Below are 22,827 nucleotides of genomic sequence, written 5' to 3'. Positions count from 1 at the left end.
TGGGCGCTCGAGGGTGGAGAACTGGCCACACTAGCTCTGAGCCTCTTGGCTACAACCTGCATTTTTGTCTCTCAGAGGCACAACAGGTATTGACAACTTTCTTTGGATAAAAACATAACGGTAATCTTTCTCCTGGTACATAGTTCATGTCAGTTCTCTCCCGCCCTTCCTCCCAGTCATCCCAACTCAGAGATGAGCGATAGTATTAATACAGTTACACATTTTATTCAGCATTCTCCTGATAGGTCCTTCTTCTATCTATTTCATTGTTTTTGTTATTATCGTTATCTATACAAAACTTCTGAAGTCGGGGTAGTAAGATTGCATATTATTCCATTGTTAGGTGTAAAAAAAAAACTTTACTCCTTAGAACTCATTTCTGCTTTTTGGTGCTGTTTTCTCTTTTGCTTTTTTAACCTTTCTGTCATTTTCTTTTTCTGTCTGGCCGGACAAAGATCCACAGTTCTTAAAACTGTTTTGAAAAAAACCCGTGTTCGCCTTGATAGGTTGTGTTTCTCCTAACTTCCAGCCTCTGTTTTATGTTTCCTTTTAAACAGATGCTTTTATAGAAAAGGACATTCCAGAATGTTTCGAGGGTGCCTCAGAGGTAGGGGTACGGTTGAGAGCCCTCCGGTGTCTTCAGATCTTCAATTCCTGTGACTGACGTTCCGAGGGATTCCACCCCCATAAGAATAGAATCCGAGTGTATAGCGGCTGGGAACACATGCTCTGGAGGCGGATGGTGTGAGTCTGGACCCACTCCCTGCTAGCCGTGTGAACTAGGATAAAGTCACTTGCCTTCTCTGTGTCTCAGTGTGCTGACCTTGAAAATGGGGAGAATGATGGCATCCACCTTAGAAGGTTGTTCTGAGGATGAACATGAGCAAAACACACATTAAGTCGTAGAGCAGTGACAGAACACAGTCAAGGAAGCTATTTATGGGTTATCTGTTGTTATTATGACTAATTACATCTGGGAAACCAGTCCATCATGCCTCTTAACCCATCCTGAACTCTGGCCAGAGGGTCCAGACTAGTCCTGAGTTCGTGGCCTGCATCAGTTCAGTTTTGCTCTGCTTTCTCTGTAAGGCTATAGGAATGACCTTTTGTCACCAGAAGTCTGGGAATACCGTTAGGTTTGAAAACTAGTCTTTTAGGTACTTTTGTACATACTTGATAAGTAAATATTCTTTAGAACATAGACCTAAAAATGTTTTAGCAACAATATTCATCTCTCCTATCATATATTTTAATTCATGGTTTGTAAGTAATGCCATTCTCTGTGTACTTAGAAATCCTTACGTATGTCACTTATGTCCTTTCTTGTGTGCCTTCTCTGCTTTGTACAAACTTAGAGGCGAGGCTGCCCGTCTTAGGATGGGGAAAGGGGGCTGCCGTGGTGCTCTTGGCAAAGTAGGTTTACTTCTTGGAGCCTGTGAAATGGTCGAGCTGACCTGCGAGGACCCCTCCTGGTCTCTGTTTGGTTTGGGCTCCCCCTGTGCTGACACTGTTCTCGGTGTCTGTGGACCTTGCGGTGCCATTGTTCTCATCAGGTCCTCCCTCTGGGCAAGGATCTGTCTCCTTTTACTACCCACAAGGAAGACATTCTAATGTGTTTTTCTCATAAATTGCTTTTAAAATTGCTTTAAAAAGAAGTGCCTTTCTATACCCATCTCATGCATTTATGATTCATCCTTCCTGGGTTGTTTTGTGTTTGTGTAGCACCCCTCGATAGTCACCGAATTGCTTTCAGAAGTGCTTTGAAGAGCCAACATTACCGTCTCCTTGTTGGAACTTGTCCCAGCCCAGATTCTATTTTTAATAAAGTATGGTGCATTGTTTTTCAAAGGTTTACCAGATTTCTTTACTAATGGAAATATGAACTCTGTTTCTCATACCTCCAGACCTTGTGATTTACGGCCATAGATACGTGTTTCTGTTCGGCATCTGGTCATATAACAGTTACTTTCAGTGCCTCCCATTTGCCTTTTATGCCACAGTGCTGGGTGTTAGCAGTGGAAGTCCAGCCTCTTGGGTTTATACAGCTAGTGCTCAACTTACGACCACGATTGGTTCAGACAGACCGGTTGTAACACAATTTGATCATAAGTTGAGTAGGCTATATGTACAGTACTGTGAAATGATGTTATAAAAATCTTTAAGTCATATTTTATCATAATTTTCTTTCATTATTGTTATATATCATAATTTTCTTTGTTCATTTTATGGCATTTGTATCATCTCTACACCATTTTGTTTCTTATTTTTACATTCATCAGGTTTAAGTAAAACACTGCATTACCAGTACAACTGGTTTAATATTTGCAAAGACAATTTCCTCTTGGTAGACATCTTGGGAGGGGTTTGATGAAAAATATCCAAGACACAAAACACAGATTGCTGTACCGAGTCTGGGATAACAGTTGAAATGGTGCACGTGGAGATGGTAGTGCTGCCGGAAGCTGGTCCACACTGTCGTACGCCCAGCTGGGCAACGCTTGCGCTGACAGACACAGAGCAGTCGGGGCTAGCGATTGTGGTCGTAAAGTCAAATGGTCGCAAGTTGCATAGGTCTAAGTCGATCAATATTTGTAATGCGTCTTACAATTTACGTAGTGCTGATCATGTTCCGTTTTGCCTGATTCTCTCTGCCACCCTGAGCAATGAGCAGGCTGGATATCCACAACCCAGCCTCTCGGCCAGGAAACTAAGGACAGGAGAGGAAGGGAACACAATCAAAGGCTAATTTATAGTGGGGAGAAAAAAATTGGCCATTCCAGCTCTGAGCTATGTGCTGTGGGCCTTAAATAACTGCCCTCCAGGATACCAGTTTGCTAACTTTTTATTAAACTTTTCATGACAAAAATAGTATATTCTCGTAGTAAAAAATGCAAACAATGGAGAAGAGAAAACAGAAAGGCCCTTGGTGACCTCCTTGTCTTTTAGCCCCACTCCCAAACACTGGGACTGCTGTTAGTCATTTCTCAAGTATTTTATGGGGTTTCCAGGAAATGCAGGTGTTGAATTCACCTGGGCTGCAGTGTTCACTTTGTGTTCCTCAGATGTAGAGTGGTACCGGCCCAAAGCAGGGCTGAATGTCTTTAGATGGAGTGAATGACATTTCCAGTATTGTCCTGTACACGTTGTTACTTGCTAACATTTTTTTATTATTTTTTAAAATTTGTATTTATTTGAATATTTGTAATGGATTTTAGACAGGGAGAGAGAGAAGAACATCAGTCTGTTCCTGTATGTGCCCTGACCAAGGATCGAACTGTCAACCTTTGTGCTTTGGGATGAAGCGTTAACCAACTGAGCCACTTGACCAGAGCCAACATGTTTTTACTTATTACCATATCTTGGACAAATCTTATAGCAGTACCTATAAAGCAGCTAGCTTTACTTTTTAAAAATAGCTGCGCCATATTTTAGCCTATGGATTACTGAAATTATTTAACCAATTCAAGATATTTCTTTTTTTCTGATACACATTTTGCTGTAAAGATCACCTGTGCCATTGACTACTGGCTGTTCCCTCATCTCCATTTCCATTTCTGATTCTAGCCACTTGTGGCTGCTCAGGTGGAGCCCACGTTTCTCAAGCTCCCTTGCTTGGGTGTTGGAGTGTGGCTATGTGACTGGCCAGTGAAGTCATGAGCAGAAGCGATAGGTTCAGGCAGTGGTGGGATTCAAAGAATTTAACAACCGATTCTCTACCCCAATCACTGTTTGAGTATAAAAAATATTGTTTATTGTTTCGTGCATTTAATAAATAAGAACAATAAAAGAGGTATACAAAACTAGATTATAAGAAAGTTTTAAAATGTTAATGAAAAATATTAAAGAATACCTGACAAAAAACTATAAAATTGTTAAGATATTTCCATATTGCTTTTTGATTGGCATCCTCACTGCAGTTTTCTTCTTCTTCTTTTTTTTTTTTTTTTTTATAGGAACAGAGAGAGTCAGAGAGAGGGATAGATAGGGACAGACAGACAGGAATGGAGAGAGATGAGAAGCATCAATCATCAGTTTTTTGTTGCGACGCCTTAGTTGTTCATTGATTGCTTTCTCATATATATGCCTTGACCGCGGGCCTTCAGCAGACTGAGTAACCCCTTGCTCGAGCCAGTGACCTTGGGTCCAAGCTGGTGAGCTTTTTTTTTGCTCAAGCCAGATGAGCCCGCGCTCAAGCTGGTGACCTTGGGGTCTCGAACCTGGGTCCTTCCGCATCCCAGTCCCACACTCTATCCACTGCGCCACCGCCTGGTCAGGCGAGTTTTCTTCACTTTTATCCGAGCATAATCGGCTGTGTGATTTATCCTTAACCTTCTTTTCACTCACTGTTGGAGTGGGATCCCATTCCTTTAAAGTATAAATTTGTGATTTCCACATTGGGCAGCTGCCCAGGCGCCCACCTTAAAACCCTGATTACAAGTGCCGTTTTAACAACTGGTTTGCCAAACTCAACAAAAAATTAGGTATCGGTTCTGCTGAACCAGTGCAAACCGGTTGAATCCCACCACGGGATACAGGCAAAGAGCATCCTTGAAAGGGGAGGAGCACTATCTACCTCCCTTCTTGCCTGCTGCCCCCAGCAGAGGTTTTTAGACACAGGAGCTGCAGTGGCCACCTTATTAGTTCCAGAGATAGAAACTGACTCTTGAGGATGACAGAGCAACAGGATAAAAAGAGCCCAAGTCCCCAACACTGTAAAAAACCACCAAATGAGGCCTGCACCACTTTCTCTTAAACATTTGCATAAAAGAGAGAAATAAATTTCCATCTTAAGCCATGCTTATATCATTTGGGTCTTTGTTACAGTCTCTCTTTCTACCTGTGGGAGTGTTTAGGTAGAATACATGGCTTAAAGTGGTGCTGCAGGGATGAGGGACATGCTCATTTAAAGCACTTACTGGTATGGCCTTTTGGCCCTTAAGCAATTGAGTAGTCGTCATCGTCATTGCCTTCATATCACGAAACATTACCCATCAAGTCTGGGTCCTTTTATAATGTAGAGATTTACATTTAATGTAATGAATCCCAAAATCTGTTAAAGATGTACACAAATTCAGGTTAACAATGGGAAATACTAGCCAAGCATGTGAAGCAAGAGTTTGGTTTCAACTCTCAGTATCAGTGGCATTCTGTATCCATGGGGATTCCTGGAGAGTGTGTCACAAAGGGAAGGGAGGGTGAGGGAGGGGTGGAAGGAACCACAGGCCTCATTGACCAGCGGGGAGGGAGAGCGCACTCGGGAAGCTGCTCAGACCGCCACAGCCAGCTGGTGCAGCTGGCCTGCCGTGTGCTGGCCACGGGGAGCACAGTGCTGACCAAGCCAGACTGCCCTTGCTCCCTTGAGGTATGTAATTTAGGGGCCAGGATGGATGCTAATAATTATATAAATAACAATTGGAATAGACACTGTAAGGGAGACATACAGCATACTACGAGTGGGGAGTAGAGAGTGTGTGTGGGGGGTTATGTTAGTTTTCTATTGCTGCAGTAAAAAATTACCACAAACTGTGTAGCTTAAAATAACACACATTAGTTTTCCCAGTGCTCTGGGTTGCACACTTTCTCAAGGCTCTAGGAGAGAACGTGTTTTCTCATCTTTTCCCGTTTCTAAAGGCTGCCTGCATCCCCTGGCTCACAGCCCCTTCCTCCACCTTCAGGGCCTGCAGCACAGTGTCTTCGCATCTGTCTCTGAACTCTGCTGTGCAGTCACATTTCCTCACTGACTGATACTCTTGCCTTTGGCCTGAGAACCCTTGTGATTACCCCGGCCCCACCCAGATAATCCAGGATAATCTCCCCCTCTCAAGATCCTGAAGTTAATCATACCTGCAAAATCCCTTTGCCATGGAAGGTAACATGTTCACAGGTTCCAGGGATTGGATGTGGACACTTTTGAGGGGCCCTGATTCTTTCTGTCGCAGGGCCGACCTGCATCTAGGAATGGCCAGTGAAGAATTACCTGAGAAGGACGACAGGTACAAGCCGTGAGGAGGCAGGGAGGAAGAGCCGCAGGTGATGTGTGGGAGGGAACTTGAGGTATTGCAGGAACGAAATGAAAGCGGTTGTGGCAGCCAAGTGTACAAGCCGGTGACTGGCAGGTGAGAAACATTGGAGACTGTGGACGTCTCTGGAGGATTTAAAGCTGATTTGTATTAAAAAGAGCACTTTTGCTGCTGTGTTGACAGCGAGGTTAGAGGTGGGTACAGGGCATGTTGGAGGCCACTCAGAGAGCGATTGTAATTCAGATGAGAGATGCTGGCCGCCTGGCCTAACTGGTGGCAGGAGATTAGAACAAATGTGAATGGACTTGAGAGACTTAAGGGGAGTGAATCAACGAGACAGTGGGTGCAGAGGGGAAGTCGGCCACCACCACCCTGACCCCGAGGTTTCCGGCTGGGAGGAAGGTGGTGTTGTCATTTACTAAGTGGGGAAACACCAGGAAAAGATTGGATTCCGGGGAAGAAAAAGTGCAAGCTCTGGTTTGGGGTAGATTGATTTTGACTGTCTATGAGACAGGTGAGTGGAGATGTCAGTATTCATCCAGTCTGAGGGGGCTTAGAACAGATTCCTGGGATGGAGATAAAGAGTTGGAAGTGGTAGGCACACAGCCACTGATTGAATTATATGAGTGGCTGTTGCCTGGACCAGTGATTTTCGACCTTTTTTGAGCCACAGCACATTTTTTACATTTACAAAATCCTGGGGCACACCACCTACCAAAATGACACAAAATGATACTCTAACACAGTACATATTATACATATAGTTAATAATATAGTTTCTAAATGTATTTATACTCACTTAGTGTGAAACTTGGGCCTGTTTCGATGAACACAAAAGGGATATCCTGGCAGGAATGGTAGAGAGACACACACGAAGCTCTTCCTCAACGGTTCTCAGTCTCTCTCTGTTTTTAGTTTTTATCGCAGTCAAGCTTGAGAAGCTCAGCTCACATGGATATGTGGTTCAAAATGGGAGCAATGTCAAAATGGCTTTGTTGGCCAGAATGGGGAACTCTTTGGTAACAGATAACCAAAAACTGTCCAAAGGAAGATCAGCAAACTTTAGCTTTAAAGTTAGATAACATTGTGATGCATTGTATATCACCCTCTGCGGGGGCCTCTTTTAAAAAGAAAAAGGTCAAATATCTATATACACCATCAGGATAGACATAACCAGCTGAGGCTTCATCTAGTGGTGGCAACATTTACCTCCAGTCCTGACCAGGATTGGAAATCAGGACCAGGGGGAGGAGTAGCAGCTTCAACTACTCACCTCGGCCACACAATGACAAGTGCGCGGCAGCCCGAGCGGGGACCTTCCTGGGTGTGGATGAGAGGCGGCCTACTATTGGTTCATCGCTAGTGGTCGGGATGAATCCTAGAAGGTGATTGGTCAGTGAGCGTTCCCTGTGCCTCCACTCTTCCTGTCGTTGATAGCTGGAGGGATTGTGAGGGGAATGTTTATGTTCGGATGGAGGTGGCTGGCGGCGGGCCGGATAAATAGCCTCCGCGGGCTGTATCCAGCATGCAGGCCATAGTTTGGGGACCCATGTTTAATTTCCCCATGGCACACCTGACCATGTCTCACGGCACACTGGTTGAAAAACACTGGCCTGGACTCCCCAGAGAGGCATACGGAAGGGAGGAGGGTTCAGACAGGACTGCATGTGAAGGAAGCCAACAGCTAATAGAGGCCCCTGGAATTGACAGTCTGGAGCTCATCAAGGATGGAGTTGGGGTAGAATCCAGAAGTGGCTGTTTTGAGGGAAGATGGGGAAGTGAGGATAAAAAGACAAGTCTTCAAGAATATGGAAAACTTCACATATGTAGTATTAATTTCCTATTGCTGCTGTAACAAATTACCGCTAACTTCATCCCTTAAACAATACAAACTGGTTTTCTCACAGTTCTGGAGGTCAGAAATCTGAGTGGGTCTCCCTGAGCTAAAATGGAGGCAGTGCAGGTCTGCGTTCCTCCTGGAGACTGGACTATCTTCTTGCATTTTGGCCTCTGGAGGCTGCCTGTGCTCCTTGGCCCCTGGCCCCCTGGCTCCGTCTTCAGAATCTGCCAGGGGGAGTGAGCCCTTCCCACCCTGCACCACTGATCAGTTTTTCTGCTTCTCTCCCCCACATTTAAGGATACTTGTGATGACCTTTATAATCCAGGACAAGTCTTCTATTTTAGCATCAGCAAATGAAGTTTGTCTACAACCTAAATTTCCCTTTGCCATGTAGGGTAATGTATTCACAAATTCTGGGGATTAGGATGTTGACGTCTTTGGGAGACCATTATTCTGCCTTTGCCCATATATGAATAATATATTGAGTCACGCCTACTCACCACTCAGCTCCAGCAACACATTTTCTACCCCTCCCCCTCCTCTCCCCACTACACCATTGAACCATTTGAAACAAATCTTAGACTTATCTGATTAAATTGTAAATGTTTCAAAAAGCTTATCTATGAAGGAGAGGTGGGAAAAGGTGGGAACTGGGGAAGATGTGTGAGAGAGTATGTATGTATTTTTGGTAGGAGAGACACTTAAGCGTGTGAATTCTGATGGGAAGGATTTAATAGTAGAGGCGATATTGGCCTTGGACAAAAGAGGTCTCTGTCATTAACAGGGGAGGTACATAGGTTTGGAGGTTTGGGAGGGTGAAATTAAGGAACTTCTCTGCTGGTTTAAAAGAAATTTTTTTTCCCTGTTGAGTGGGAGGCCAGTGAGAAAGGCAGGGGATGCTGGAGTTTTGAGGAGCTTGGGGGAGTGGCAGGTGAGTGCACTAGAGAAACCAGAGGGGTGAGCGCCTAGAGACTTGGAATGTGGGACATGTTGAGAGCCACTTGAATTTGGTGAATTCTAGTGAATCCAGTGTGTGACTTTTACCCCATAGCATTGCACATCTGTCTGGGTGTAGGTTCAGAGAAGGTAGATGATCTGTTTTTTGTTTTGCCAGGTGATGTGACCAAAGGGCTGGGAAGGGGTATTTGCAAGAGCAGTTGAGATCGTGGTCCGTGGGCCCTACGCCGAGCGAGGAAGCAGAGGAGTACAAGGGTCTGGTGCGATGTGTGTAACTGACGGGAGGGCTTTTGGGAAGTCAGCTGAAGAGGCGTCAAACAAAAGACAGCTGGGCAAGAGGACATTGAGTTGCTGAGAGCAGGGGGTGGAAAGAGTCCACAGGCTCCTCCACATGGGTGTGACACCACCCAGGACGCTGGCAGGAGGTGGGACGCAAAGGGGCGTCTTCTGTGAGAGGGGTCGGCCAGGAAGAGGAGAAAGGAAGGAATAGGCACAGGCCACAGAAGGCGGGTGTTTGACAGGGAGTTTCTCTTAAGCACTGCCCCCTGGGTCACTGTCCTCGGTGTGAATCAGCAGTCCCTTCTCCAACTCCCCTCTAATGGGAGGATATTAAGATAGGTAGAGCCCTGGCCGGTTGGCTCAGCGGTAGAGCGTCGGCCTAGAGTGCGGAGGACCCGGGTTCGATTCCTGGCCAGGGCACACAGGAGAAGCGCCCATTTGCTTCTCCACCCCTCTGCCGCGCTTTCCTCTCTCTCTCTCTTCCCCTCCCGCAGCCAAGGCTCCATTGGAGCAAAGATGGCCCGGGCGCTGGGGATGGCTCCTTGGCCTCTGCCCCAGGCGCTGGAGTGGCTCTGGTCGCAACATGGCGACGCCCAGGATGGGCAGAGCATCGCCCCCTGGTGGGCAGAGCGGCGCCCCATGGTGGGCGTGCCGGGTGGATCCCGGTCGGGCGCATGCGGGAGTCTGTCTGACTGTCTCTCCCTGTTTCCAGCTTCAGAAAAATGAAAAAAACAACAACAAAAAAACAAAAAAATAGGTAGAAAAAAAGTGGACTGAATCCAATAATTCCCAAGTAGCAAAAATCCTGGATTAACTTGAATATATGGCTAGCTCTTAAAGATTTAGCGAGCTCTCTCTCTCCATGTGCTATACTTGCATATCTGACATTCCTTCTGGGCTCTAAGCCATGTGTACGACTGTTGCTTCAGAAATGGCGATGGGTGTATTTAATATGCATAATTTACATAGATTTATGATTGAGATGTAGCTGCTTTGAAAATTCTTAGTGATTTTTGTCTATACCATAGAATTGTGCTGTAATTTGATAAGTATTATTTTGAAAATTCAGCCTTGAGTTTGGGGTTGCATTATTGTGAAGGCAGTGAAAACCACACACACACACACACACACACACACACACACACACAGGTAGAGAAACTTGTGCACACAGATTACCAGTTAATTCAGCCTCAGGTGAAGGGTGAAGGAATGTGGATTGGTGGAACAGTGTGTAGACTGAAAAACTAGTGAGACAGGGTGTTATGATAAGGAGATGCAATGTGCTATTTCTGTTTGGTTCTCTTTGCATAGAATTGGGTTATTTTGCATTTAATGGTGCTTATTGACATGACCATTTTGACTCTCATCCCTCTTTTTGGCCATTTCTACTTATAACAGAGGATGCCAGTTATGTTAGAATAAGTAGCAGCAGCAGATTTGTTTGTTTATTTTTAAGTGAGAAGAGGGGAGATATACAGACTTCCTTATGCACCTGGATGTGGATCCACCCAGCAATCCCATCTGGGGCAGATGCTCTGCCTATCTGGGGCTAGTGCTCAAAACTGAGCTATTTTTAGCACCTAAGGTAGAGGCTCCATGGAGCCATCATCAGAGCCTAGAGCCAATGTGCTCGAGCCAGTCGAGCCATGGCTGTGGGAGGGAAAGAGAGAGAGAGAAAGAGAGGGGGGGGGGAGGGGTGGAGAAGCAGATGGTCGCTTTTCCTGTGTGCCCTGACCAGGAATCAAACCCAAGACTTCCACACATCAGGTCAATGCTCTGCCACTGAGCCAACTGGCTAGTGCCCAGATTTTTTATTATTATTATTATTATTATTATTAATTATTTTAAACAGAGACAGAGAGTCAGAGAGAAAGAGACAGATAGGGACAGACAGACAGGATCAGAGAGAGATGAGAAGCATCAATCATCAGCCCCTCGTTGCAACACCTCAGTTGTTTATTGATTGCTCTCTCATACGTGCCTTGACCGCGGGCCTTCAGCAGACCAAGCAACCCCTTGCTTAAGCCAGCGACCCTGGGTCCAAGCTGGTGAGCTTTGCTCAAACCAGATGAGCCTGCACTCAAGCTGGTGACCTCGGGGTCTCAAACCTGGGTCCTCCGCATCCCAGTCCGACGCTCCATCCACTGCGCCACCGCCTGGTCAGGCTATTATTATTTTTTAATGAAACATAACAGTTTCTTTTTCTTTTTAAAATACCTATCTCCAAAATCTTTGAGATTTTGTGAGCTGTGAGTCTCGTGATAGCCTGAGAACACGAGAAGGCTATAAGATAGAGCCACGGCACATAGGGAGCCTGATCCTTACCCACCCTCACACTGCTTCCCTCGTTGGACTAAACTTTGGTCACTTTTCCTAATCCCAGCAGACTCATCTAGGCCCTGGAGAGGAAGGAAAATCAGTGTGTTGGTGGTGGTGTCCCCTGACCCCTAGTAGGGCTCAGTGAGTGGACTTGTTTGATAGCATTGCTTTGCAAAGCATTTGGTTGTGATCATGGGCTCTCAAGTCTGACCCCCGGGTTTAAGTCCCAGCTCTGCCACTGTGGTCCTTGGACAGATGCTTAACCCTTCTGAGCCTCATGTTTCTGTCTGTAAGTGGGGATTATAATAGTATTTACTTATAGGATTATTGTGAGAATAAATAGCACAGTCCCTGGCACATGGTAGGGGTTCCCATTAATGATTATTATCATTGTGTTGGAGTGTTAAACTTGTGTTCACATGGCTTACCAATTTGATGCATTTGGGAATTGTTAGGTTTTAAATTGTATTTCTTCACTCACAGTATTCTTTGGATGTTTCACTTTCTCAGTAATGCCAGCTCTGACCATCCTATTTTTAATTATTATTGGGGGGTTTTTTTTGAGAGAGACAGGAAGAGGGAAAGATGAGAAGCATCAATTTGTAGTTGCATCACTTTACTTATTCATTGATTGTTTCTCATATGTGCCTTGACTGGAAGGCTCAAGCTGAGCCAGTGACCCATGCTCGCTTAAGCCAGTGACCATGGGCTCAAGCCAGCTAGGTTGGAATCATATCGATGATCCCATGCTCAAGCTGGAGACCTTGGGGTTTCAAACCTGGGACCTCAGTGTGTCCCAGGTCGATGCTCTATCCACTGCGCCACCACCAGTCAGACTCTGATCACCCTGTTTAAAGTTGCAGCGGTCCACCTTCTACTGTTCCTTCTGGCGTGCCTCTCCTTCACATCCCTGGAGTCCTTACCCTCACTTCCTCCTTTATTTTTCTCCACTGCGCGCTCAGAACCTTCTGTTCAGTGTACCTACTTTTTATGTCTTCATCAGCTAAAATGTGGACTCTGAGAGCAGGCATCCATGTCTGCTTTGTTCACTGTTCTATTATGAGAGCCTAGAATGGTGCCCAACACACAGTGGGTGTGTGAGAAATCTTTATCAGAATGAAGAAATTGACTTTGAAAGTGATTATGCGATTCTGTACACCACTATGATTAGAGCTGCCACTGCTACCTGAGCTTAGAATGTGCCTTTCAGAAGCTCTTAGTGATAGTTGGCTCATTTGCCTGTCTCCAGCCTTCTTTCCCTGTAGAGGATAAATGCAGCCAGGTATAACAGGTTTGAGTGATGATTAAGTTGGATTAGGAGAGGATTTATGGCTGGTTTACTTCTGACACCTTTTCTTTCAGCGTGAACCTTACCCAGCACTGGGGTGACCAGGGGAGATGCTGTCTCAAGTGGCCTCTCAAGTATCATTTTACTTTCTCGTCTGTTTTACATGCAACAGAGCTCTTGTTTTTCTCTTTCAGGGCACCAATGCCTCTGCTCTGGAAAAAGACATTGGTCCAGAGCAGTTTCCAATCAATGAACACTACTTCGGATTGGTCAACGTAAGTATTTTGAAAATGTATTATATTTGGCAGACATTTTAGAGTACTCGAAGCAACTCGGCTGCCATTTTCATTGACAGTTTTTTGATAACTGTTCATGCTCTTTGGTTAATCAGAAGAGGCAGATGTGTGGGAGGCTGAAATTTAATCCAGTTTTTGAAAATAAGAGTTATCTCAGAGTGAAGGGTTTAATTACTACATTATTGGGTCAGGTTCTTATTTTTTCCACCTGTATTTGAAAGGATTCCCTTTGCACACATAACTTTCAGAGGGCATTTTATTAACTTCTGCTGCCACAGCTGCTTTTATATGTTCTTCCTTTACCCCTGGTCCGATAGAGACCTCGGCAGTCTGTTTCCGTATGCATCAGTGCAGTCAGAGTGTTCAAAGTGCTAACAGCTCATCTCCAGTGACTGTTGAGCAGGATAACGTGGGGGTGGTAACCTGAAGCAGGGGTGGGTGTGGGGGACCAGTTTGTCTCAGGGTTCCTTGGCCTCGTTTTCCCTGTGCTCAGCGGTGGCTCCCTGCATGTGGCCAGACTGCTTACCAGGCTCTGCTTCCTTGATAAATTGTGTGTGACCCACTGGTAAAGCCGTATCACCCACCACCCTCATGAACTTTCTTCCTCACTTATCCTTTCTCCCTGCAGTGGAGTTTTCAGTGACATCAAGTGTTGACTTAGGAGCCCCTGGCTTTCTGGAACCACTGCTCTGAGCATAGGCAGTCAGGTCCCAGGTGTGATAGGTAGTAATTTCCACTGGGGAGGCTGGAAATAGTCTCTGCAAGTGAATGCTGCTTGTGCTATAGTGGAGAGAATATATTGGCTTCAAAGTAATATAGACCTACGTCTGAGCTTTGCCTGCTTTTCACTAGCTGTGTGATCTTGGGCAAGTCACTCAACCCCTTTGAGCCTCCTTTTTCCCATCAATAAAATGGAAATCATAGTGGTTTCTGCTCTCAGCCAGAGCTCCCATTGAAGACCTTGACATGAGGCTGAGGTACACTGTGTGGCACTTGGTGAACACTTAGTTTCTTTTCTTTCCCAGGGGTTGTCCGCTGGATTAAGACCAAGTGTTATTGAAGGGTATTTGAGTGAAGGCAAGACGTGTATGAAAAAGAATGCAAGAAGGAGGGGTGCCGCACTGGAATGCAGGCATCGTGTCAATGAAACACTGCTTCTGATTTTAATACAGTTTATTTTTTAGCTGTTGTGCTCAGGCCTCTGTGTAAGCTCTGTGAAGAGAGTTGTCTAAGTTGTGGGAGTTCTGCCCTGGCTAAGGAAAATACACATGCAGACCATGGGGGAAAAGAAGTACGGCCACTCCTAGTTTGTGGGAGCATTGTGAGATCTAAATGGTTTAATAGCTTTATGGTAATTCACTTTGAATGGTAATTCATGAGAATTCCAGCTTTTCTTTGAAAAGAAGTTTGTCTCCTATTACAGAATTGTGTCCAAGTAGATAAAAATATGTAAAAATAGGAAGTGTTCTATCTTAGCATGTGTAGAAATGTCATGGCAAGTACGACAGAGCATCTGTCTGGCTCCTAGGTAAATGGCACACAAGCCATCAGCTAGTCCTGAGACGATGTTTGGGTTCTATTCTAATCTTGCACAGCATTTTGTTATCAATGATGTCAATCTTGTTATTTCCTTAGTCTTTTCTTCTTCATTTTCCTGTGTAAGAAAAATTCTAAAGTAATCATCTCTGCCATGTTCTTCCACCGAGTTGGTTTTCTAGTCAGTAGAAACCAGTGAGATGATGGTTTTCTCTTCTTTATTTTACTTTTATTTATTTATTTATTTATTTATTTATTTATTTATTTATTTAAGTGAGAGCAAGGGAGGCAGAGAGATAGACTCTCGCATGTTCCCTGACTGGGATCCACTGGGCAAGCCCATCTGGGGTGTTGCTCTGTTGCTTGACAATGGAGCTATTTTTAGCACCTGAGGTGGAAGGCCATTCTCAGCACCAGGGGCCATAATTGGGGGCCACAATCGAGCCATGGCTATGGGGGGGAGGAAACAGAGAGAGAAGGGGAAGGGGTGGAGAAGCAGATGGTTGTTTCTCCTGTGTGCCCTGACTGAAATCAAACCTGGGACATCCACTGCCCCCCAGCCACTGGCTGGATGCTCTTTATCACTGAGTCAACCGGCCAGGGCCACTTTTCCCCACTTTAATAATCATCTGAGTGTCTGTGGTTCTTGAGAGGTGTAACATACGATTGTGCAGGCCCTAATCTGACTGTAGGAGGCCGGGAACTGAATGGTGTTGTATTGCCATTTTGGCAGAAACAAGATCGAGGGTAATTGAGGAGTTATGAGGGAGGATGCCGGTGGGATGGCTGGAGGAGGCACCTCTGCCTTCGCTGCTCTGGAGGAAGCCAGGAGACATGGTCCAAAGCCAGTGGACAGCAGCACTAGAATCTAGAACAAGAAAAACTAAATCAAGTCCCCATTCAGTACAGACTGTTTCATTTGAGCAAGTGGCTCCTAGTTCCTGGATTTCTTTTCACTTTGGATTCTTATTTTTGCTGTCAGAGGGGTTTTGATGTGTTGCACTGCAGTATCTTTTATTTAGCCAGCTGCCTTTCTGGGTCTCCAGATTATGTCGAGTTTGTTTCTTCTCTATTTTTTAACAACCAGAAGGTCTCATTAGACTTTTTTTCTATCCAGGCCGAATGCATGTTACCATTTTAGAGATGTTGATGGGCTAGACACTAGAGAGACAGCGGGCTTATATAAACTCACGTTCATTTCCCTGTTGATCAGCGAGTTGCGTGTTTCAAGTGGTTTACTAGTATTCTGACCTGGTGAGCAGGACTCGGATATGGGAAGTCCAGGCCAGTTTGTGCAGGGTGGCCTTCTCCCTCTCCCCACCCGTTCGGAGGAGGCCTGTCCCAGCACCAGGATTTGACCACCCCTGTTGTCCTTTGGCAGTTCGGGAACACGTGCTACTGTAACTCCGTGCTTCAGGCATTGTACTTCTGCCGGCCGTTCCGTGAGAATGTGCTGGCATACAAGGCCCAGCAAAAAAAGAAGGAAAACTTGCTGACGTGCCTGGCAGACCTTTTCCACAGCATTGCCACGCAGAAGAAGAAAGTTGGCGTGATCCCACCAAAGAAGTTCATTTCAAGGCTGAGGAAGGAGAATGGTGAGTAGTATGATGATGAATGTGTTCAAGGGTCTGAAATAGGAGAATCGACAGTTCTATGTGTCCTCAAAAGAAAACCCCTTTTTCCCCAGGGGATAACAGTATGACCCAACTACTCAAGTATAATTTTTTTTTAGATTTATTTATTTATTCATTTTTATTAGAAAGAGAGAGGAGAGAGAGAGAGAGGAAAGAGAGAGAGAGAGAATGGGGGGGGGAGAACAGGAAGCATCAGCTCCCATATGTGCCTTGACCAAGCATGCCTGGGGTTTCGAACTGGCGACCTCAGCATTCCAGGTCAATGCTTCATCCACTGTGCCGCCACAGGTCAGGCTCAAGTATATATATATATATTTTTTTTTTCTGAAGTTGGAAACGGAGAGGCAGTCAGACAGACTCCCACATGCACCCGACCGGGATCCACCTGATATGCCCACCAGGGGGCGATGCTCCGCCCATCTGGGGCATTGTTCTGTTGCAACCAGAGCCATTCTAGTGCCTGAGGCGGAGGCCATAGAGCCATCCTCAGCGCCCGGGCCAACTTTGCTCCAATGGAGCCTTGGCTGTGGGAGGGGAAGAGAGAGACAGAGAGGAAGGAGAGGGGGAGGGGTGGAGAAGCAGATAGGCGCCTCTCCTGTGTGCCCTGGCTGGGAATCGAACCTGGGACTCCTGCATGCCAGGCCGACACTCTACCACTGAGCCAACCGGCCAGGGCTCAAGTATAATTTTTGAAGAAAGATATTTCTTCTTTTCTACTCAGTATACATAAAGTAAAACTGGATAAAAAATATGCTTTAAAAATTCGGATTTGTCACTTCATTTTGGAGTGGTCTTTTTATTTGCTTCACATTTGGAAGGTACTCTTTTCTGAGTAGATTTATAATAAGAGGAAAGATCGCCCAAAGCAGCCTTCTAAGCTGTACGCTGATTGGAATAAATAGTACTATCTTATAAACTTGTCATAAGTAAATTCATATTATCTAATCAGAGACTACTGTTTTAAAAATAATACCTCTTTTATTTGCTTAAGACAATTGAAGTATATTAAATTGATACCCTTAATATGATAAAAATGTCCTACTGTCACTTGCTTTTTTTCCTGCATTTTAATCCTTGTGTGTGTGTGGGGGGGGGCTTGTAAATGGTGGTTACCCCAGAAGTTTTGCATTGGTAATTTTTATGACCATAGAAATATTTGATACAGCAACTTGTGTTTCTCCTTGATTTCAGCCTTTCTCCAACAGATTTGCACAGTTAATCAAATGTTTATTTTATAAAGTCTCATTAAATATTTGCTGTCTTTTAATGTTGTTATAGTTTCTATATACCAGAATAAAAATAATCTGAGAGGGGAGCAGAGCACTCCCTAGTCTCGTTGTGAGCATGATTAATAATGAGATCTCACAGCTGCATTCATCTCTAGCTGGTCCGTCCGTATGGCAGGGAGCAGTGGTCCGCTCTTGGGAGTGTCTGTGTTGGGTTTCAGAACCCCGTCAGACAGATACATTCTCACTGGTAGCCCTCACCTCCCTCACGTGCTTCATGTAAGCTGCTTCCGGGCTGGCCCAGGGTTTCATCTGATCTTCAGGAAGAGACCCCAGTTGCTCTGGATAAATTACAGAATGAATAATTGGTCACTGCGGACATATAATATTAAATACTGATATTTTATCATGGAACTTATCAAGTACTTTCTGCTATTTTGTTTTTTGTAAAATAAAAAATTTTAGTAGCTTTTCATTTACATGATAAGTTTAGGGAAATATGAGAAATTCGGTTCTTGATTGATGGGTGGTTAAAAAAGGAAATTACTAAAAATTCTTTGAAAACTTACCTGTTGAAGTGGCAAAGTAGAGATGAATATATCCTGTACCTGTCTACCCTTTCGATATAAAGTGCAGCATGTAAAATTGAGCTTTGTGTTTGCTTTTTAAGAACCAAAAATTGAAATAATGACCTTCTCTTTTTCAGATCTCTTTGATAACTACATGCAGCAGGATGCTCATGAATTTTTAAATTATTTGCTAAACACTATTGCGGACATCCTGCAGGAAGAGAAGAAACAGGAGAAACAAAACGGGAAATTAAAAAACGGCAACATGAACGAACCTGCAGAGAATAATAAACCCGAACTCACCTGGGTCCATGAGATTTTTCAGGGAACGCTCACCAATGAAACTCGATGCTTGAACTGTGAAACTGTAAGCATTGGTTGGGCTCTTGTGTGATTTGCTTGTATGTATTTATTTGTACAGGCCATGTTGTGTGAGCTCAGTGTGGTGTCCGTGTCTGGCCGCTGTCTTCAGTACAGGCAGGCGATTGTGTTTGTGTATATGAACGTCAGGTGCAAACTTTTGGAGGCATGTCTCTATCTAAGACGGTTCAGCTGGCTCAAGTAGAGTGCTGAGGGCACATCTCAGCAACTGGATTGCTTTGCATCCTGGGAAAATTTTAGGATCCCCAAGTTGAACCGTCAAGCTGGCTGTCCACTAGTGATCTTGAAAAGATTTTGGTTATAGGAGGTCATGTGTGACTCTGAGACCATCTCCCCAGCTTTAAGGAAATCAGCTGTGTGGATGGTGAACTTGAAGTCAGAAGACAGGCTTGCCTCCTCATTCCACAGCAGTTAGTGGGTGTTTGGACAAGTGCCGTAATTGCTATTTGGATGAACCTGGTCATCGTAGGCATTTAGTGTTAGTTGAATCTGAAGACATGAGCTCCCGAATATGATTCAGGATGTTAGGTCTGCTTGGAGTATTTGATTTAATTCTTTGTGTGGCCGCATAATATGATAGTTAGAACCCCCCTCTAGAGCCAGATTGCTGAGTTTGTGTGTTGGCTCAGCCACTCAGTTGTGGGACCCTGTGCAAATTATTCTACCTCTCTGTCCTTACCCCCTCATCTGAATTGACGATGATGAGAGTCCCTCTCTATCTCATAGGTTTGTTGGAGCATTACATGAGTTAACATTTATAAAACACTTAGAACTGCCCTGGCCGGTTGGCTCAGTGGTAGAGCGTCAGCCTGGCGTGCAGAGGTCCCGGGTTCGATTCCCTGCCAGGGCACACAGGAGAAGCGCCCATCTGCTTCTCCACCCCTCCCCCTCTCCTTCCTCTCTTTCTCTCTCTTCCCCTCCCCACAGCGAGGCTTCATTGGAGCAAAGAGGGCGCTGGGGATGGCTCCTTGGCCTCTGCCCCAGGCGCTGGAGTGGCTCTGGTCGTGACAGAGCGACGCCCCCTGGTGGGCAGAGCGTCGCCCCCCTGGTGGGTGTGCCGGGTGGATCCTGGTCAGGCGCATGCGGGAGTCTGTCTGACTGTCTCTCCCTGTTTCCAGCTTCAGAAAAATACAAAAAATACAATAAATAAATAAATAAACATACAAACACTTAGAACCATGCTTGGCATATAGGAATATGTACTGAATGTCAGCTATTATTACTTATTACAATTACTGACAACATGGGAAGTCTTTGGGTTCCTCCGCGGTCTCAGAGTTTCTTAACATTGTATGAAGAATTCTGTAGGGTTGTGCATTCTTTTCTGGGGAGAGAGACAGTAGCTTCATCAGATTCTGCAAAGGGGCTGTGACCCAGAAGGAACAAAGGTATGTGGATTTAAGTGGAAGGCTCTTTGTTTTTTGACAGTCTTTCTTTTCCTTGCAATTTATTTGTTGAAGAAATGAGCTTATTTGTCCTGTAGCATTGCCCACGTTCTGGGAACCTCTGTGGTGGTGTTTAATATGTGTAGTAAATGGCAGTATGTTTTTACCATCCTACTCTTTGTTTTGATTTAACATAACGCACCTATTTTATATTTCTTTTTTCTCTCCTGCCTTCTTTTGGATCAATGAAATACAGTTTTTGATTTTTTGTTTTAATCTTTAAAATAAATGTGTTGCATAAATCCATCTTCAACTACCCTGTGGATTTTCAGGAAGTCTCAGATGAGCAGCTCAGTTTTCTTTGTAGTTGCTTTTTTGTCTATGAACAGGTCAGTTGATCCCAACAAATGCAAATACTGCATCTCAAATATTTGTATTGAAAATGCTATTACCTAGCCTGTTATTTCCGGCAGGGTTATTATAGATGGGAAGCCTGAGACCAAAGGTTTTCCCAAACATTCTGGATGATATTGTAGAGTTTATGATAATGGGATTCCAACCATTTATAGTTGGTTGTGGAATGAATGAGGGTGTGTGGCTCAGTCTTTCTGCAGGACGGGGCAGTCCGATTGTTTCTCTAGTTTACTCCTCCCTGAAATGATTTCCAGATGATTTGAGGCAAGGGTGTATTTTTCCCCTGGAGTTTCTAGGATAATCACCTCCATTTTCTTAGATCCTTTAACTGAATGGGATCCTAGGAGTCATCTAATCCTTTCTCTGCCTGTGCCCGAGTCCCTTCTGTGTCGTCATAGCCAGTTGGTCACCAGCATCTACTGGACCCTGTCCAGAGACAGGGAACTCAATCTCCAGAGGAGATGCATTCCATTTTTAGAAAGCTCTAATTGTTAGAAAGCTCTCTACTTTCTAAGAAAATACATAACTGCAGGCTCCCCCCCCCCCCTGCCCCGTGCTGTAAAATGTTGAGGATTTAGTGTAAAAGAACACTAAGCGTTCAAGTTCTTCTTCACAGGATGAGACACACAGGCCCCTGTGAGTAATGTCTTCGGCCCAGGGCAGGCAGCCTTCAGACCACGTTTCAGTCAGAATTGCCAAGACCCACATTTGTGAAATCTCACAGTAGGATTACACTGCTCCAGATCCCAGCAGCAAATTAGCCCCCAGGGCTCCTTGCCATTGTAGCCGCCTGGCTGCTAGTCCCTCCAATTGAGGACTACTCTTTGTGCCAGCCTTCCTGCTTTCAGAAAACAATCAATTTTTTTCTGGGTCTCACCCTTTGTAAATGTTGCTTGTGATTGCAGTACAAATGTCAACTGCGGGATTTATGAGACAAACAGTTTCATTCTGCAATAGACTTGGAGAGACTGTTGGAGAGGGGTAATGCAATGCTGGCTTTCCTAGATGACCTTGGGCAAAGCACTTAGACTTGAGGCATGGCGATTGCACAGCGAACCTCTGCTCCCCCTTGGTGGCTCCTTGCTGATTTATAAGATTTGCAGGGCCAGTTGGAGCTGAATTTTGTTGTTGCCATTAATTTCTCCCTTTTCATTTTAACTGACTTTTTGCTCTGCAAACCTGTGGTTTTCCTTGCTTCTCAGTGGCTTTAAGAAACATTTCTGTCTGTTATTAGAGCCAAAGATTGTCTAAAGAACCACTTTATTATAAAGTACCAGTGGTATAGCCCCTTCTTGCTTTGTTTGCAGGGGTTAAAATTGACCCAGTAAAGCTTCTGGGCTCCTCACGGAAGAAGAGTGGAGTGGGTGGTGTGGCCAGGTGTGATTCTGAGTCCCTGGGATTCAGGTGGGCTATGGTTGCATTTGTCCTAAGCCCACCATCTTGGCTCCAGTCTAATTCTGCATATTTTCAGTTCCTGGCTGATCCGCACGGGGTTCCTGCCTGGTCACCTTTTCCATTAAGCCCAGGAAAGGAGTCTCTAAATTTAGAAGCACATTTGAATACGCTTCTAATGACTCAGGAACTTAGCAAAGCTCATGATTTATATATATATATTCCCTATAAATTAATTTGTTCTATGAATTGATTTGTAATTATTACTTTAAAAAGAACAGAACAAATAGAGTCTTTGCCACCCTTCTTAAGCTAGAGTTTTTGAGCACTTCATGCCCAGAATGGGGGAGAAGAAAGGAGCGTAGATGTAACTGGTGGTATTGGAGGTATTGGAGTCTTAGTGATAGATATGTTTCCGTGGAGACAAGCTGTATTTTCACTTAGACCAGAATGAGATCCTTGTGTGTGGGAAGAAAACGGTTTCATTTTTCTGGCAGCTTTCTGGGAAGAGAGAAAGGAAAAAAGAATTGCTTGATCACTCATTGCTGTTGACTAAGTCAATCTGGGACAGGGAGAGGGAAAAATCCAAGTGGGAGGGTTTAGTGCCATAGTTTGATATCCCCAGTAGGGTTCATCCACCTGAACAGAGCTTTCTCACACTCTTAATTCTGGAAGCAGCTTGCATTGGGAATTAAGAAAGTTACAGTAACTTTATTCAGTTGGTTAATTAGATTTGTACCATTCCACCCTCTCCTAAAACAGAAAAGTAGAGAAAAAGATTTCCATCTAACAGGAGATAGTTTTTATTTGTTTTTGTTCCTTTCCAGTTGTAAGAGCTTTGCTAGAACTTGATTGTAGCCATCTAAATTATGTGGTGATTTCAATTGGCCTCTTTTAAATCCCTCCCAGAAAAGGGCCATTTAGGTCTAGTAAAAGATTTGCTAATTAAAAAATATATACCTGTGGATTAGTTTAAGAAAACAGAATGTATAAGAAGAAAATCATTTATAATTCTGTCATCTAGATGTCTTTGTTGACTTTAAGATATCTTTCTACGATTTCAGTCTTTTGTTATTTATCCACTCATTCAGTATTTATTGGGCACCTACTAAATGCTAAAAATTACTTTAGGTATTGGGGTATAGCAGCTAGAACAAACAACAAACAAAAGATAGTCCCTGTTTCATTGTTTAATTTATACATGTAAAGCTATAAATCTTCTTTTAAGCACTGCTTTAGCTGCATCCCACAAATCTGGATGTGTTGTCATTAGTTCAGAATATTTTCTAAT

General features: G+C 44.4%; 1 protein-coding gene and 1 non-coding gene across 3 annotated transcripts in view; both read left to right on the top strand.

Moving 5' to 3' along the window:
* Positions 1-22,827, top strand: part of USP46 (ubiquitin specific peptidase 46) — a 61,635-nt gene that overhangs the window by 16,340 nt on the left and 22,468 nt on the right. For both annotated transcript variants that reach the window (XM_066384574.1, XM_066384575.1), the window contains 3 exons: positions 12,898-12,978; positions 15,917-16,130; positions 18,102-18,331. In XM_066384574.1, coding sequence (XP_066240671.1) covers positions 12,898-12,978; positions 15,917-16,130; positions 18,102-18,331 — 525 coding nt within the window. The remainder of the gene's footprint in view (positions 1-12,897; positions 12,979-15,916; positions 16,131-18,101; positions 18,332-22,827) is intronic.
* TRNAS-AGA (transfer RNA serine (anticodon AGA)) lies at positions 9,441-9,516 on the top strand. Its single transcript has one exon. It is a non-coding gene; the product is annotated as a tRNA-Ser (tRNA).

Source organism: Saccopteryx leptura, chromosome 5, assembly GCF_036850995.1.
Source record: "Saccopteryx leptura isolate mSacLep1 chromosome 5, mSacLep1_pri_phased_curated, whole genome shotgun sequence".
Lineage (NCBI taxonomy): Eukaryota > Metazoa > Chordata > Mammalia > Chiroptera > Emballonuridae > Saccopteryx > Saccopteryx leptura.
Note: the sequence above shows the minus strand (reverse complement) of the source record. Positions and strands in the feature narration are given on the sequence as shown.